Genomic DNA, 18,240 nt, shown 5'->3' with positions numbered 1-18,240 from the left:
TTACCTTAATTTATTTGATCAGTCTTATCATAGATTATAAAAAACTTTAATGTTTGACAAGTCAAATATCTGTATGACCAAATGCAAAACCGAAATTACCTAAGTTATCATTTGCATGCGGTTAGTCGTACGTAAAATTCCCTCCAATTCAGAAGTTAATAAACATGTGTACGGTGTACCCAATTTGAACAAGGGAACATACGGCTGACTAGAAAGTAAGCATATGAGCGCTGCCTGCCTGCCTGCCAAAACAAAAGAGTGGCTCATGATTGGAAGAGCAAAGTCACGTTTTAGTTTGAAGTCGGAACCGTCCACCGCTCAATTGCCCAATACGTTAAGGAAATTGGAATGAGAATCCTCACGATTCTCTTTGTGAGGATCCAGTTTCAAATCGTGTTTATTTATCATATATCGTGCGATCAATTTTTATCAAATATTATTAATATTTAATTTTAAATAAATATATTTAAAATGATTTATGACCTTACGATGTACGATAAATGCATACAATTTGAAGATTTCCATTCAGAATCCTTACAAAGAAAATCCTCACAAAGAAGATCTAGAGAAGATCCTCATTCAGGAACTTGGGTGAGGACAGAACAGAACCACGTTTGACAAGTCCCCAAAGTACCATTTTTTCGCTTGCTTCCCATTTTTTTGCAAAAAAGTAGAAAAGTAATTAGGTTTCAAGTTTAAACCTTGATGAGAGAAAGACGGCAAGGAAAGGAAAGGAAGGAGAGGGGTGGACGAAAGGTATGAGTACAATGGGCCGACACGTCAACCTTTGCTCTTTGTGCACGTTGCTACTGTTGCTTTTTCTCCTCCTCCTACAACTCTTTCTTTTGTCCGGATTAAAGAAAACAACTTCGGTTTTTTATCTTTCTTTCTCACAGATTCGGGCGGCTGACTGGCAGATACATACCGGAGAAAGGTTATTTTAAGTCAATCGTGCACTATTATGTAGCATTTTTAATTTTAAAATGCAAGATTAACTGTCTGTTTGCCAACAGGATCCTCTTCGGATTCTTTTGTTGAGGATTCTAGGAATCTGTGAATCATGTTCGTTCATCATATATCGTGAGCTCAGTTTTTGTCAAGTACTGTTTATGTTTAATTTTAATTAAAAATATTTAAAATAATTTTTGATCGCATGATATACGATAAACGAACACGATTCACGAATCTCCAGTATCCCCACAAAAGGATCCGCCAATCTGGATTCGTTTGTTTGACTATGAAACCGTCATGGAGTACTATCCACATGTCCATATATGGGTAGATGATGAGCTTTATGTTTTAGGGTATAGTATTTAGTTAGGGGTGTACTATCCATACACACTATTTTTTACTTCTCGCACACCCCTTGTTGATTTCTGTCCATTAATCTTCTTCAATTCATCCAATCCGACGGCCGGAAATTATAAGGGTGTGAGAAACAAAAAAAGATGTGTGGATACCACACTTCTTTAGTTAACAAAATACATTAGAATACAAGTTGATATCCACCACTTACGTGACGGTGTTACAATCACAACCATAAATCTCTCGTTTCAATTGGGCATGTGTTGAGGTCAGTCTATAAGGACAAACACTTGCCCAACTCTCCTTTCCAGCATGTTACGAAGGTTGGTTCTTGTATTTCATACACTAGGACCTGCTAAATACCAATTTCATCCCTCAAAGAATGCAGATTTTGTTGAGTTGGGTAAGGGTTGAATTGGAAATGTCATGGGATTAAGTTTGCCAAACTTCCCTTCCATCATATAAAAGTTTGGTTTGTACATATATTTCTGTTACATATCAATTTTGAGCCCTAAAAAATGCAGCCCTGCTGCTTTTATAATCCAGCTGACTTTCCAGGGCCTGAAACACGAAAGACATGAAACTAAAGTTACTAGCAGGCCACCAGCAAATTGATCAAGGTAAAAAATGCTAGAGGATAGATGTCGTTACCAATTTGGAGGATACCGAGTTGGCGAGTTTCGGTTTTTATTTCCTCCAAAGACATGACGCACCAAATCTACTTCTCGCCTTGTCAGTGAGATCAACGGTTTAAGCAGGAAGATGGGACAGTGCATGTCTTAATGATATATGCACGGCAAGATTTCTATCTTGCATAAATAAGCAGCTGCGGTGCTTAACTCTTTCTGCTCCGGGTGATTGCATTTCACTCCAAATGGAGATTCAACTGCTCTCGGATGAGTCTACTTGGCTCCAAAGTATCTTGGCGTAAGCCTTCTCCTCTTCCTTCTCTTCTGCAACATAATCATCCGCCTCAACTACTTCATCTTCGTCTGGAGTCTCTTCCATAATTTCCTCGATTGTAGCTGCTTCTAAAAGTTTTTGTCTCTCTTGTTCAGTAAGTTCGGCTAATGCCTCCCTCATAGCCTTCCCTGTTGCTGGCCTGTCTCCTCGCCTGTATTTTGGAGCAGGCACAATGAATGGCAAAACAATATTATCCAATTTTGCGCTATTTTTGTTGGCGCTACCATCTGTGTCTGTTGGGGGAAAGGTGAAAATGATCCCAAGTTCATAGTTGCAAATATGAAGCATCTGACCCAAAGTAGAGTTGGCTTTCCCTAGTCCGTTCATGTTTAAACCAAATGGACCATTGATTGGTCGTCCCCAGGCCGCTGCACTGAAATTATGGGAACCACAATATACCCAACCAAATGAAGATCCGTCTGTCTTTGAGTGGAAGCGTCTCCGTGCCACCTGCATATATTAGAAATGTAATGCAGATAAGATGCTACAATATTATCCATATGGCAGTGTAAGTGTAAGACAAGATGCCAGATGCCTCTTGCGATAAATTCATACCTTGCTGTGCATTGGATGTCCTACTCTATCGTAGGGGTGAGGAATTGCATCATGAAGTATGTCTATAGTCCTCAGCCTTTGCCATGTTTTCTAAGGAAATAAAAAAATTGTACATTGTCAACAAATAGTAAGATGTAAGGGCTAAACCCTATCACTGAAAAAGAAAAAATTCCTAACCATCAGTTACGGATTCACAATAACTTTTTAAACTTGAATACAAATAGTGCTAAACCAATGCAGATAATAATCCGGAAATATAAGATAAAACCGATATTGCAAGAAGCTGAAAGATCACATACCTCAGAGAAGCAAAGAATGCGTTTTGAAGGAAAGATTCCATTGCATGCATTCTTCACTCTTTTTATGGTAGGAAAAACAATTTTAATGGATGGACTTTTTGATTCTTGACTAGCACTCCAACAGCCCCACTGTTAAGAGTATAGAGAACTCCAGAGGTAAATGAATAAACATGACATAAACTCTTCAAGAATTTCTATAAAAGGACAGAGTGTCTAATTACCTCTGGATCGGACTCTTCAGACTCGAATTCCAATGATTTCTTTCCTGCAGCTACTGAAAATGCAGCTAAAAATTTGGCATTGATTGACCCAATTGAGGATGCGCCTTAAAAAAAATCCAACTGAATAATCAGAACGTGTCTTTGGAGTTTCTCTTTTCGTTAATGATATATATATTCCAAATTCTAAAATAGATTAAGATTGTTCAAGATAAGATAAGATACACTCACCATAAACAAAATCAGAGTCAAGTGATTCGGGCCAATTATACTGACCTAAAACCTGATAAAGAGAAAATACTGCATAAGATACTGCAACAACAACATAAACTAGGAAGCACTGAACAGCATCAGTTGCATATAAACATTTAATCATGGAAGTATAAACTGAAATTTGACAACTAAGAATATCGGAGCTATTACCTCCTGCAGTCGCCAGAGGCCTGTACACCTTTGAACGGCACCAATCAGAGAGCATAATGCAAAAATATGTTGAGATTCCATGATATTTGATATATCCTCAAACTTGGGTCCCTGCAAAAAGCAGCATTATGTTTATCATAAATGCACATTCCAAATCGAAGTCTTCGTGCTAGCATTTAGAGTAAGCTCCAGTTCATGACTCCACAAAGCATATCAATAATGCAGAATAGAATACCTGTGACACATGCAGTATCAGTTGCACTTTCTTGCTGTTTCCTCCTCCTAAAGCTGCTGTAAGAGCTTCTTTAGGACAGATATAACCAGAGAAGCTGAAGAGTCCAATATCCCACAGTGGAGAGACCCATTTTGCAACATTTCTAGGCAAGAAGCCAAGTTGAACAGAGTCTGCTACAACAAACAAAGAAGTTACTCTACTTAGGTAACCAACAGCATCAAGGGTCACAACTTAACCACATTCACACATTTAGAGGATTCACGATAGACAAATAGAACAATCATCCTGCATGCAATAAAAGAGAAACAATCCCCATTCATACAATTTTATAATTATATTATGCAAACAACACCTGATACCAAAAGTACATAAAAATAAATTTATAAGTGACTGTTTTTTTAAAAGCAATGTGAATTTACCTCCCTCATTGGAGTCAGGAACAACAATATTCACTGCATTTGCATCTGCAGGAACATTTGTGTTTCTTGTTAAAACAATTGATAAAGCTTTTGCATGTTCACATGATTTCCTCAGAAATGAAGCCAATTTCTTAAGCTTTGCACCATTTGAGTCTTTTGCATTGCGAAAGAGGTAGCTTAGACCAACTACAGATGCTTCAACAGATCCAAGGAATTTTGCACCAGATGACGCACCATGATCAGCCTGACATAAAAATTAGTAACAGAATTAGAAACGTAGTTTGACCAAGCAGCCACTGAAAAAAAAAACATCTGAAGTCTTCCCTATTGATACTGATAAAATGCAACCACCAAAATTGAGCTAAATCCTATTTAGGACTTTTTTGTATGTTTGAAAAGTGGGCATTTAATGAATTCCCTGCCCATACGGTAAAATAAATTATGAAAAACTCATTAAGTTTGACTTACAAGAAAAACACTGAAACATATTACTACCTAATGCCATGGATCAACTGAGTTTCTGGGTCACATTCAAAGAGAATAATTCAATAAAAAGACAAATGTCTATAGTTCTGGATAAGAAAATGTCAAGGTGGTGTTGACATTTGGAGATCAGCTTTCCTATTCAAAAAATAATAATAATAATAATAACATATGTATAGATGATGTTGGACTGCACACATCACAAATGAAAGCACTTACAAGCCCGAAGTGCCTGGAATCCAACATAAAGGGAGTTTTATAAGAATGAACTCCAGGAACAGAAGCAACTAAATGTCCAGTTGCACCTCCAAAATCATATTTTGTCAAGTCAACAATCCACTGGGCCTGACTAGGTACATCAGTCAGTAGCATTGCCATAAATCCAGCCAGCTGAGAAGCAAAATCTGTTTTTGAGTCTTGATTCGTTTCCCCATCGTGGAATTGAGTAAAAAGGGAAGTATAATCAGGTGCGCTTCTACAAGGGAAATCTTGCCACCAGACAGTATTGGTCACTGCATTCCACTGCTAAGTTATAAGAAGCAATTAGTAATCTGTGCTGAAAATGACATGGCAGAAATTGTGACAGAATGTTCAATTAATAAACATAAGAGTTTGCATTTATCCATCATCGATAGGCTTTCTTATAATTGAGAAACAAAAATTTGCACATTCCATAAAATTTTCCAGACATTTCTTTATTAATAAAAATCAAAGCATACATGCATTCCAAGTTGCAATTACATTATTCCCAAAGTTCTTAAATAAATTAGAAGTGACCTTTTGCAAATAGGAAATGTAATTAACATCAAAATAATAGAATATAAATAACAGGACTTCAAACTGCACAAGCACCTGTGTTGACACTAAATTTGCAGAGGTAATGATGACACGAATACTATCATCTCTTTTCAGGACCAACAATTTTGGATGATGGCAAGCAATTCCATGTCTCTTGCGGTCATTACCAAAAGCTATGGCCTCGGGAAACGGGGGATACCTATTATTATGAAAACCATAAAAATGATTATTGTTAAATAAAAATAAAGGTCTTGTGCACAATATAAGTGCCCCATTAACGAACGAGATATATGACAAATTACTCACACTAAAACTAACTTCGGAAAATCTGGATAAGGTGAAGATGTTCTTTTATTAGGGCTTGAACTCCAACATCTTTCAGTATTATGACAAGCAACTGTAACTGGCAGATGGCTAGGAATCTCACAGGATGACAAAAACCTACCCATACACCACCATTAGACAGTTAGGATTGAAAAGAGTACTTGAGGTGAAACATATGAGTGAAATATATAATATAATAAAAAGGAGAAGCCAAATGGAATGAGAAACTACTAGGGCGATGCATAAACAATTCATAGGTAGGCATGCCAACAACAAAGTATGAAAAAACATATGGTTAACCTACCACAAAATGTCACTTGTAAATGTTGCAATAAACATCTGTGAAATACTTTGCACAGGATAAAGAAGCTCGGGCAAGGAAATAACGGAATCTTGACTTGAAGTTGAAGAGTTGTGGCCCATAAAAGAAAGGCGATTCAAGTAAAAGTTCTTGCCAGGTTGTGAAGCAACATTTCTGCACCGGGTTTTGTTCTTGACAATACCATCACAATTAGGAGGGTCTTCCCTACCCGTAAAATTGAAAGATGAAGTCTCAAGATTCCCATCAGCAACAGCAGTCTCAGAGGGAACTTGAGCATTGTCTTGTTTATGTAAGATGACACCATTTGGTTCTGAAGCCACTACATTTTCACACTGATGCATGACTGAAGTGAACTGCATTTTATTTTTCACATCGCAATCTATGTGTGAGGTTTGACACAACAATGATTTTTCCCCGTTAAGCGGAAGCCTATCAGTATCGAGACCTGGAGATTCTCCTATATCATTACTTCGTATAAATCCATTCTCAAAAGAATATCTACAACATTTTCGAATATACGATATAGGGTCATTGCTAAGCAAAATGTGCCTGCACTCACTTAAGAGAAAGTTTGCTCTTCCAACGATTGAAGACGGAGAACCCTCAGCCCGGGAAGCAAAAACCCTCTTACGTCCCCATGGACATGATACACATAAAGGTTTAACGGGTCCTTGGGGGTTATCAAAACTCTGTACAATTTGGTCCTCACAAACAATCTTATTAACAACAAATCCAATCCGAATCGGATTACAACAATTCTCAGTTGAGCAACCGAGTGAGACCCGGTCTCCATCCGACAACTCCACCGCCACGCCTTCCCTAACCCTAATCCCATTCACAAAAACCCCATTCAAAGAAACCCTAACATTACAACACTCTTCCAATTCCAATCGATTCCTAAATTGAGGAACCGAAATCAATGCGCCGTCAATAACATACAGTTTCCGATCAAAAGAATTATAAATAATCTGGCAATGTTTCTTACCCACACGGCGATCGGCGAAGACGAAATGACAACCACGATTGCTCCGCCCGATCGTGTAAGGGCGATCCGGTTGGAGACAAATTGAATCGACCGGAGAACCGGTTTCCGGACACGTGAGAGGGACGTCGAGCTGCTTCACGTGGACCGAAACCGCCGTACTCGCTTCGCTTCTCGGCGGTCTCGGTCGCTTGCGGTGAATAGGGCACCGTTTCACTTCTCCTCCGTAATCGGATGACAAATCTGCCATGGCAAGAATATCAATGGAAATAAATCTGGAAAATTGGAAAAAATCAGAGTCGCTGGAGTGGATTGGAGTTTGGAGAGGACGAAGAGGATTGAAGAATCGTTTGTCTTCCGCTGTTCATTTCCCTCCAAAATTTGTTTTTCTTATTTTAACGCGGTGACGCCCTTACCCACACTGGACATGGATAACGGAACTGGATCTCAGGTTTGAAGTTTACACTCGGCCCATTAATTGGTGGTTCTTTTTTGTTCAAAGGTACAAGAAGTGTCCCAATTACAATATTAAGCACAGAAAAATGGACCCACCAAACCGCAAATTAAAGTGGTTTAGTAGTAAATGGTGGATTGTGAGCCTTCGTTCTAACTAAAAATTGGAGGACTCGGATTCAAAACCCACTCTTGGTGTAGAAAGGGAAGCTGAAATGCCTCTATGAGTCTTTTTGACCCTCGAAAATAGTGGATAACCGTGACTTACCACTAATTGTCTCCTTTTTTTTAAAGAAAAAAAAATTAAATAGCCTCGAGGTTTTTTTTTAATTTTTTTATTTTTATCAAACGGAAATGGTGGATAATCGTAGCTTGTTACCAATTGTTCTATTTTTTTTAAAGAAAAAAATTTAAATAGCCCCGAGGTTTTTATTATTATTATTATTTTTTTTTTATCAAATGATAGATTATGTTAGATTAGCCACCGACGGGGTTTGAACCCACCCTGTCATGGGGGCTTAACACATTTCCATCACTGTGGTAAATGACCACTTGCAATCCAGGTGTATTCAATTAAGAATTTATTTTGAATAGTTTTTAAAAGTTGAGGAATTTGTGGGAATTAGAGGGGTTTTGTAGTGCAACTTAAGCATTCACAAATATCTTATCTCCCCTGAGATTTCAAATGAATTGAATAAAAAAATTTCATGGAATCTCTACAAATCAATTAAACTCTATAAATTTATAAATCCATTAAAATTACCCAAATTCTCAATTGAATACACCTTAGTATACCTTAGTATAGAGAATGTTAGATGGGTTGGCGTAGAGAATTTTGTTTGTTCTACAATTGATTTGGTTAATGGCAATGTTGATGTCTAAAAGGTATTTACTTCTCTCTCTTTGAGAGTTGGTCTCACTGTGTGTGACGGTCATTAGTTTCAGGTCTTGCGTTCCGGCCGTCGGCCCTAGCTATGGTCAGGGTTGGTGGCAGCCTTTCTCTTCTTCTTTATGTTTTCTTTTCCCTTCTCTACCTTCTTTCCTCATATGTTTTCTCCCCTGCTCTCCTTCCTCAACAGCAAGGTCCTTTCACCCTACAAATCGTTGATCCAACTAGTTTTTGTCCTCAGATCCACCATCCTATCTTCTTTCCTCTCTGTTACCTATCCATATTCTGTTTGATCAACATAATTTGGCTCTATCCTTCATCAATTTCTTTTCAATCCCGGCCTGCAACTACTTTTGACCGCCTTCTGTTGCGGTTCATTGCGAAGGTGTGTAGAGTTATGGTGTTCGCACCGACTCGAGTGTTCGCACCACCTCATTCTCACGATCTGCCTTTGTTGGCAGTATTGTTGGTAGGACTTCCACTGGCTTCCTTCCTTGATGGAGGCTGGAATCTTCATTCCTTCCATATATGATGGAGGCTGGAGGCTGGAGGCTGGACTTTTTTTGCTGGTTTGATAATGTTGGTATGATTGATATGGGTTTTATGGGCAGTAAGTACACTTAGGTCACAAGAGGTATTTCAGTGAGGTTATTAAGCAGCGTATTGACAAGGCTATTTGTAATCCTTCTTGGAGAGTTGTTTTTCCTGATACTTTCGTGAAGCATTTACCCAAGCTTAGCTCTGATCACAATTCTTTATTAATCAGTTTGTTATTAAACAAAGTTTCTTGAGCTACTCTCAAACCTTTTGGATTTGAGGCCATGTTGCTGCAACATGAGAGTTTCGAAGAACATGTGCATCCTAATTGGTATACCAATAACCATGATATTGCTTTCAAACTCAATGCGTTTAAAGAGGGGTTCTTCAAAAGTGGAATTAGGAGATCTTTGGGAATTTTTTTTCATAAGAACTTTATTTTTTTTTATCAAATCCAAGGTATCCAAAAAGCTTTGAATGTGAAGCTTTCTCATTGATTTAGAAGATAAGTTATTCCAAGATTATTAATCTTAAATGATCAGGAAGCATGTTTTTGTAAAAAAATAAAAATTCAGAGTTTCTAAGCTTAAAGACGGCATAGAAACACCAAATTCTTTCATATGTTTACTCTTATTAGAAGGAGGAAAAACAGGTTGGAAGGACTTGAAGATGGTTCTGGTGTTTGGAAGGAGGGTCAACAGGATCTGAAAGCTGTGGTGGTTAATTATTTCAAAGATTTGTTCACTGATAGAAGTTAGAGATCGTAATGCCTAAGTTTTTGTTTTTCCACCCCCGTTGTTGGAGGAAGAAGTTAGAGATCTTAATGCTCAAGTTGTTAAAGTTTAGAGATCGTAGTGCTAACGGCGTCATCACTTATGTTCAATATTTTTTTTAGCATAGCAAAATTCCTCTTGGTATAAATGAAACGCTTAGCACTTTATTACCTAAAGTTCCTAATCCAATTTTTATGACTCTAATTAGGCCCACCAGTTTATGTACTACATACAATGTATAAAGTAGTTGCCAAACTTCTGGTTTGCAAGTTGCAGCCTATAATGGAGAAAATTATTAGCCCAAATTAATTTAATTTTGTTTCTGGTGCTTTAGCTCAGGAAGTTTTACATAAATTTAAGCTTGCTAGAGGAAAAAATGGCTTCTTGGCTTGAAAATTTGATTTATCTAATGCTTATAACACATTATCGTGGGGTTTTGTTGCTTATATTCTTTTTGAAATTGGTATTAATGGAAGTTTACTCTAGATCATCTTAAGTTGTATAAATTATGTCAATTTCAGAGCTATTGTTAATGGTGAACTTACTGATGCGTTTCAACCAGGTTGTGATATAAGACAGGGACATCCTCTTTCTCCTTACCTTTTTGTTATTTGTATGAAGAAGCTAAGTCATTTGATTACCCATGAAGTTAATAATAAAAATGGAAACCTGCCAGAAGTCTTAAGAAGAGGTCTTGGTATTTCCCACCTATTTTTTGCAGATTATCTTCTTGTTTTTACTAAAGGTACTATTTCACCAGCAAAGATTGTCAAGTCGTGCATTGCTAAGTTCTGTGCTTTTTCTGGTGAATTAATAAATTTTGATAAGTCAAAGTTTTTTGTTTCTTTGAATACTAGGAGAAGAGTGGCTCGTAAAATCAGCAAGATATGCCGCTCAAATGTGGCTATCTCGCTTGGGACATATCTTGGAGTTCCTTTATTGCATAAAAGGGTTAATAGTGCAACTTATCAATATGTGGTGGATAAAGTTTAGATAAAGTTGTCTCCTTGTATTAGGAAAATGCTTTCTATGGCAAGTAGACTTACTTTAATTAAGTTTGTTACTTAATCTGAAAGTGATAAAAAAGCCTAATTTGACTTAAAGTGATCAAAAAGCCTAATTTGAAAGTGATAAAAAGCTTAATCTGAAAGTGAAAAAAAAATCTCTTGATTTGGTTACCATGGATAAGATTTGTAGTGCATTATTGAGGAACTAAGTTGTATATGGCAATGAAAACTTTGGATAACATATTAATATATAATTTAATTAACCGGTTTTTTCTTAATTATTGGTTTATTAATAGTTTCTAATTGAAGTTAAATTTTGATTAATTTAAATGATGTAGCTGTCCACATCAGATACAATCTGATATGGTATACAATTGTAGTACACAAACGTAATAATAATAGCATTATTGAAAAAATAATTGTTATTTCTAAATTTTAAAGACTATGATAAAAAAAAATAGCAACAATCTTTTGAAAAAATAAAATAGAAAACAATCATATGATCGACCACAAACACCACCATGTCATAAGACCACTACCACCCCCATCCTATCACTTTATCACTAGTAACTAGAGGTGGCAAATTAATCATTGGGTTGTTAATGAGTATCGCTTAAGATTCGTTTAATTTGATATCATTATATAATAGATGTGAGATTGGTAGTGATGCTAATAGTATAAAATTAAATTAAATAAGTCTTAATGGATACCTATGAACAACTTAATAAATTGATTTATCACCTCTACTAACAACTCCACCGTACCAACACCATCACCCTTAACACCTTCACTAACCGGTCAACCACGATCACCCTTGGACAAACAACACAAGACTTGTCGAACTTTTTTTATTTTTTATTTTTATTTGAGTGATTGCGTTAATAAGTTACATGTTAGATTAGTCATCGTTTGGATTTGAACTTACGCAATTCATGCAAGCGCAAAACACTTTTTCACCAATGTGGTCAAGGGGCACTTGCCTCTTGAACTTTAATTAGAATAATATTAAGTCAAATCATTATGGAATTCTCTGCTAAAAATTAATTATGATTATATACACTTGTAATATTAACATTCCTCATCTGGTAACGTTATTACCTGCATCTCTCTCATACTAGGGTGCATATACCGTCAAACCTCCTCTCCACGTAACGTAATTTAGTATAATTGATATGGTCGGCAGATCCAGCCATGCATGTACCAAATTAAACTATGCAGCAGATCAAATCAAAGTCCATTTTATCACACAAACTTTATTTATTTATCAAACCATGCATCATACTGCATGCAGTTTTTACATAAAGTCACTTTCCGAACGCAGAAAAGAAAAGAAAACAAAAGAACTACATAACACAAATTAAACAAACAGATCCCATCCGAAGTCTTCTCGCAGGACCATCCGATCGGACAATGACCTTGTGAGAGATGATATCACACACTTCTTTATAGTGAAAAGCCAAATGGGCCAGGGGGCAAGACTTTCCATCACATCTTACATATATCTCCCGCCCTTCCCTTTATTCTTATCAAACTTGTCTTAAGATATCTAATCACGTCATATCATATCGTATAAACCATGCAAGGGACTAAGCATACTTAAGGTAATATGTTTTGCAATCGTTTTCGTATGCTATGTTATCATATTGTTATTCCCTTTTATAATAAAGAAAATTAATAAGATTTTCATCTTATCAATAATCTAGATTAATAACTAAATAACATAACACGAAAAACTGCATGACAAGAGATTATTGTCCTACGTATTCGTGCCCTTTTATAGCTCTAGCGACGGAAGCTCCTGGCCTCGCGCACAGGTGCATCCACTTCATCTTCCCGGAGCTTCACAGCTGTGTAGGTGGCCGCCCCGGCGAGAGCTCCAAGGGTAGGAGCCACTAGGTATATCCACAACTTCGTGTAGTTTCCGGCGGCGACAGCGGGACCTAGAGTGCGCACCGGGTTCATTGAACCACCGCTAGATGGCCTGCCAACGCCAAAACAAAACCCTAATTTTCAGTACTACATTCCGCTGGAATCTTTTATCTTTAGACTTGGGGTGTAGGAGGGAAATGCTAAGATGATAACAAAAACAACACACCACCATCGAGTTTTTCCCTTTCAATTATGTGGCGTTATGCCAACATGAGGATGATGAGTGTGCATGAAACTGTTTTGATTGCTGTGGGAGCTACCAACTTGCCCACCCTCCAACCCAACAAAAACAAACAAATGACAAGCTTAACTTTGTTTGTATCAGGGATATGTGTATACGTTAGCTATATGATTTCCATTATTATTTTGTAGGGATGAGTCACTTTTTGTAGTACATTGTGATAAGTCTATATTTATTTGTCGACCATTTTATTTGTTTTGAACAAATACCCATTGTAATTGGGAAACATAATAATTAAATTAAGACAAAAAATTTAAGCATCAACAAGGGTTTCTTTAGTTTGCTTTTTCTTTTTCTTTTTCAGCTAGTCAATGATGGGAAAACTTTGTTTTCTTATAGGGTGCTAATTTAACGATACTCGAGCATAAATGAGACTACTCAAAATAATTTTTTAGACAATACGATAGTTTAAACCACTTCAATTTACGAAGAAGATATAGTTTGATGCTAGATAGGCAAATACAAAGACAAATTGATCTAACACACATACACCATTAACTTTATCACGAAAGAAAAGTAATTATGTGGAGCATTATATTGAAAATAAGTAATAACAAAATTTGCAGACTATTATTACAATTTGATAAAAATAAGAAAAAGTCACCTACCCACAATTATATATGAATTCATAGAAAAAAATAAATAAAGCAAAAAAAAAAAGGCTTTAGATTTTGTTAGATTAGCCACCGACGGAGTTTAAATCCACGCCATCATGCTCAACATCTTTCCACCACTATAATAAAAGGCCATTTGCAATTTTTTTTCCTTTAGTTTTTGGTTTTATTCTTTTTTTAAATGAGAACATAAAATTAAAACTTAAATTATTTTCAAATAAACCCTAATTATAACTAAATCACAAAGCAGTCCAATAGTAGATAAATAGCATTAAGAAGGATAAAATGAGAGAGAGAGAGAGAGAGATGAAGTACTAACCCTGCAATAAGAATGTTTAGCATGACAGTAGCCCCAACTGCTAAACCAGCCAATTCTCCCAACTGCATGTCACCAAATCCCAAGCGCATTAGAAAGACAGAATATATTTGAAATTAGTTAAAAGAATCTGAGATATGAACAATCAAATTTATGTGAGGTTGATATATTTACATACCGCTCGAGTGTCAGTTGCAACAGCAGTGACAACGAACAACAGATTAAAAGTGATGATGAACTCAAGTCCAAAAGCCTGGCCAGTGCTCACAGTAGGCACCGTGACTCCGCCGGATATGTACGGATGGAAAATCCCTTTGAGAGCAAACGAGGCGCAAATGGAGGCCGAAACCTGAGCTGCGATGTAGGCTGGGACTTGGACCCACGGGAAGTGTCGGAGGGCGGCAAATGCAATGGTGAGAGATGGGTTCAGATGCGCACCAGAGATGTGGCCAGTGGAGAGAATCACGATCATCACGCCAAGCCCTGCGCATGCTGCATTTCCGATCAAGCTCTCTGCTCCGTTGTACTTTTGGTTCACGATTGGTCCAGCACTTGCTGCAAACATCAAGATGAAGGTTCCTACGAACTCAGCTCCAAGCTACATAATGTTGATCAAAATTAGTTATTATCCCACATCAGGAAATTAAAGTTTTGTGTAACGTTATATAACTAACCGCTACGAAACTTCTCCACTCATTGTTAATTGGTTTAGACTGATTTCTCTAATTTAATCGGTTGAACGAGTTTTTTCTAAATCGGTATGCTAAAGTGTAAAGGGTTTATTTAACGTGCCTCTCTTAGCATACACATTTTCTTTACTACATTGGAGGAATTTGAACTCTGAACGTAATTCATGTGTTGGATAATGGAATCTTTTTTTTGAAACTTCACAAGATAAAGTACAACTTGTATTGCATAATTTCACCTCTAATTGAACAGAGACTTTTTGTGGACAATATAAATGTGATTAGTTATGAACCGCTGATTCAACTCTGAAACCTTCAAAACTTACTCATATCACACGGTCCATCCTCACCACTAAGCTAACCCTAGCGGCTAAAGTGCAAGCATTTTTTAAATGTGTAATGAACAAAGCTTTTGCCCAATGAGATGTTCTTGTTGGGAATACTTTTTAACTTTCTTTGGTAATGCCCACCATCAAAAATGCATTTTCAAATGTTGAAACCTTAAAAAGTTCTCAAAGCACAATGAATGGATCTTAGCTAATAGACGTGCAATAAAGCGTAAAGCACTTGAAAGTGTTTGAGTAGCATTATCGATCGTGTTGAAAAGCCTAGACATGAATTCTTAAGGCATGGTTCTACTAGCATCGTATGCATATTTTCGGGAAAGAAAATAAGTTTGACATTAGGATGATGACAACTAAGAACGACATATGTTATACATATGCAGTTTACTTTTTTCTTCTTTTCCTATTATTTAAAAAGAAATACTGGTAGAAGGTAGACCACATGCCGAATATGAAATTAATTTCTTTTTTTTTTTGTTGGATAAATTAACTTCTTCAAAAGTATATCCCTTCGGACTAGCCGTCCTGGATTTATTTTAATCCCAATACTTTATTCAAATTATAGAGGTTTTTTTTTTTTTGGGATAAATTATAGAGGTTTGTTAAGAACCGACCAAGTTGCTTAAGGACCACGGCCAAAAAATAAATCGATTAAAAGGGCGGTTTGCTAAAATATATGTAGAGCAGGTGAAAAGCTTTCGTTTCTAATGTGTATCAATAGGAGTCAAACCCTAACCAATTTGTTTCTTCTATTAAATAATTGAGAGTACGGACAAAATGCTTTTCTCCCGAGCATGTGTTTATTTATTAATTTATAGACAAATTATTAATCTTTTTCTAACAAAATAATAATATATCCAGCTTTTTGTATATTTTCAACTTCATGACTGAAACTGTAAATACGTCACCGTTGAAGCACCAACAATAATGCACCAAAGCAGTATCAAAATATTTTCTTTCGATATGAAATTCATTTTGTCAAGTTTTAAACACCAATGGAGGTGACAATATTTAAATTGAGACACTAATAATTTTATTTTCATACTATTATTCGTTCAAGTATAACTTAGCAACCGAGTAAATTAAGGTTGACAGGAACTAAATTAGATGGTTTATCGTATTAAAGTGGGGGTTTAATTTTTAATTATATGTACTAAACAAAAAACCGAAAGTAGAGTTCCATTTCAATTGGTTACTCTTTGTTCTATCCCGGACACCAAACGAACCTAAACTCGAATAAACCTCTCAATCATATGACAGCCACAAATGTCAAAAAAATGGTGCATAGTAAATGGATTATTTTTGGTAAAGTGCATAGTAAAAGGATTGGTTATGAGGGATGAAGATTCTTCCCAAATCCTTTTTATATACATCCTAGAGATTCTCACATCATAACCGTTTATAGTTCATTTTGCATACCTTGCGGGTGAGGGAGACAGTCGGAGTAGGGAACTCGTTGAAGCACGTGGGAGATTGACCCCACGCAGTAGCATTCACAGGGAAGCACTTGGTTCGAGGCATTGACTTACGCTCATACGATAGCGAATCCACTCTCGGCCCTGAAAACAGTGGCAGTGGCGTCCCAGGCGTCGCCGGCGCCGACGCAGACGGCGTCACTGGCTCAGATTCCGCCATTTCAAGCTTCCAAAATCAAGACAAAGAAAAAGGATAAAACAAAAAAGATTTTTTTTTTTTTTTTTTTGGTTTTTGAGAATTGGGTTCTGGGAATGAGCTCGGAGTTACATAATTTGACGATTTTTATAAAAAAAATTCTACACGAGAATCTTGATAGTGGCCAGAGTGGGGGACGACAATATGGCTATGGATAGTACATACCGAAAATAAAATTTACCTAATTTTTTTTTTTTTTTAGGGGTTTTTGGGTTGGGAATTGGGTTTTGGAAGGATAAAAGTTACATATTTCGAAGGTTTTTTTATAATTTTTTTTGTTAAGGGATAGAAGAAATGAAGAAATCCAGAGTACCCACTACAAGGATAGCTCTAGTTTTTCAAACAAAAAGCAATCAAACAAATTTTTTTTTGGTTTTTCTGAGAAAGGGGTTTTGTGGGATGTGATTTAAAGTCTGGATTACATGCTGGGAATGATTTTTTTTTGAGGTTTTGTTTAAGGAAGAATGGTGAAAAAGTAAGGATCCAGGTTCAAAACCGGAGCAACAAAACAGCAGAAAAGTGCAGACGATTTGAAAAGGACTGAAACTGGTCAAAAGAAGAAGAAGGAGGAGGATTGGATTGCACTGTAACAGAGGTGAGCTGAAGAAGAGATAGATATATGACGTAGGGATTGAAGAGAAGGATGTTTTAGATAACTCAGAGGCAGTCAGGCTTAAATGCATAGATGTGTGTGTTTATATATAAACAGAAAATCGAGACAGTACAAACTCCAACCTCTCTCTCTCTCTCTCTCTCTCTCTCTCTCTCTCTCTCTCTCTCTCTGCATTATTTTAAGGAGAAAGTCAATGCCTTCCATTGGGGCACTGCATTTAACAGTTTTCTTGCACTTTTTTTTGCATTATGCAATGATCTAGTCACTGCCGCTGGCCCCCGGTAATGCTCGCGAAGTCCACTTCCTAATCCACCGCGGTATAGCGTGCATGACCTAGCTTTTGGTTTGATAATACAATTATTTCTGCATATTCGTCTTTAATGTACATTGTTTATTTTTGATGTGCTACTAGAAGACTCGATAAATTGACAAATTCTGGCGTGAGTAGTAATTTCTGAGATGAAATTGTTTATTTTCGTTGTGTAAATTTCTATTCATTGGTTCTTATTTGCTTAAATTCATTCAAAATATTATAAATAAATATGAGGGTGCATAAAAAAATAATGTGTGGAAATTATTTTCCTCTTAATAATGATAATTTCCTTTTCAACAATTAGTCCCAATTTTTTCACTTAAGAACTTGTAGTCAAGAGATACTTTGTCCTTGGCATATTAGCACTTGACATAAATTTTAATTTTCGTTTATCAGTGCAACATATTGTTCTTGTGTGAGCTATATAAGAAATCTCTTGCGTCAAAAGTTTACTAAACTTTTCATATTTTTATAAGGAGTTGAACTACTCATTACATTGTTAAATGATTTTATGGTAAAATATCAACT

General features: G+C 36.5%; 2 protein-coding genes across 3 annotated transcripts; both read right to left on the bottom strand.

The window, feature by feature from the left end:
- Positions 1–1,715: 1,715 nt before the first annotated feature.
- LOC103420531 (uncharacterized) lies at positions 1,716–7,827 on the bottom strand. 2 transcript variants are annotated; one of them, XM_008358591.4, is made up of 13 exons: positions 6,327–7,827; positions 6,005–6,139; positions 5,753–5,897; positions 5,120–5,422; positions 4,418–4,661; positions 3,999–4,168; positions 3,764–3,874; positions 3,572–3,623; positions 3,344–3,447; positions 3,123–3,251; positions 2,824–2,913; positions 1,957–2,718; positions 1,716–1,866 (listed from the first exon to the last, which is right to left on the bottom strand). In XM_008358591.4, the coding sequence occupies exons 1-12, from the start codon at positions 7,574–7,576 to the stop codon at positions 2,188–2,190; spliced, it is 3,264 nt and encodes a 1,087-aa protein (XP_008356813.2). In that variant the 5' UTR covers positions 7,577–7,827; the 3' UTR covers positions 1,716–1,866; positions 1,957–2,187. The 2 variants fall into 2 exon arrangements, with proteins under 2 accessions (XP_008356813.2, XP_070680111.1); XM_070824010.1 differs by having other exon boundaries at positions 3,999–4,171; positions 6,327–7,731.
- A 4,395-nt stretch (positions 7,828–12,222) lies between these two features.
- Positions 12,223–17,552, bottom strand: LOC103420532 (probable aquaporin NIP5-1). Its single transcript, XM_008358592.4, has 4 exons — positions 16,535–17,552; positions 14,264–14,683; positions 14,089–14,150; positions 12,223–12,966 (listed from the first exon to the last, which is right to left on the bottom strand). Exons 1-4 carry the CDS (start codon positions 16,748–16,750, stop codon positions 12,768–12,770), a joined length of 897 nt encoding a protein of 298 aa, XP_008356814.1. The 5' UTR covers positions 16,751–17,552; the 3' UTR covers positions 12,223–12,767.
- Positions 17,553–18,240: the final 688 nt, after the last annotated feature.

This window comes from Malus domestica, chromosome 06 (assembly GCF_042453785.1).
Source record: "Malus domestica chromosome 06, GDT2T_hap1".
Taxonomy (NCBI): Eukaryota; Viridiplantae; Streptophyta; class Magnoliopsida; order Rosales; family Rosaceae; genus Malus; species Malus domestica.
The sequence above is the reverse complement of the archived record's forward strand: the minus strand, read 5'-3'. Positions and strand labels throughout refer to the sequence as shown.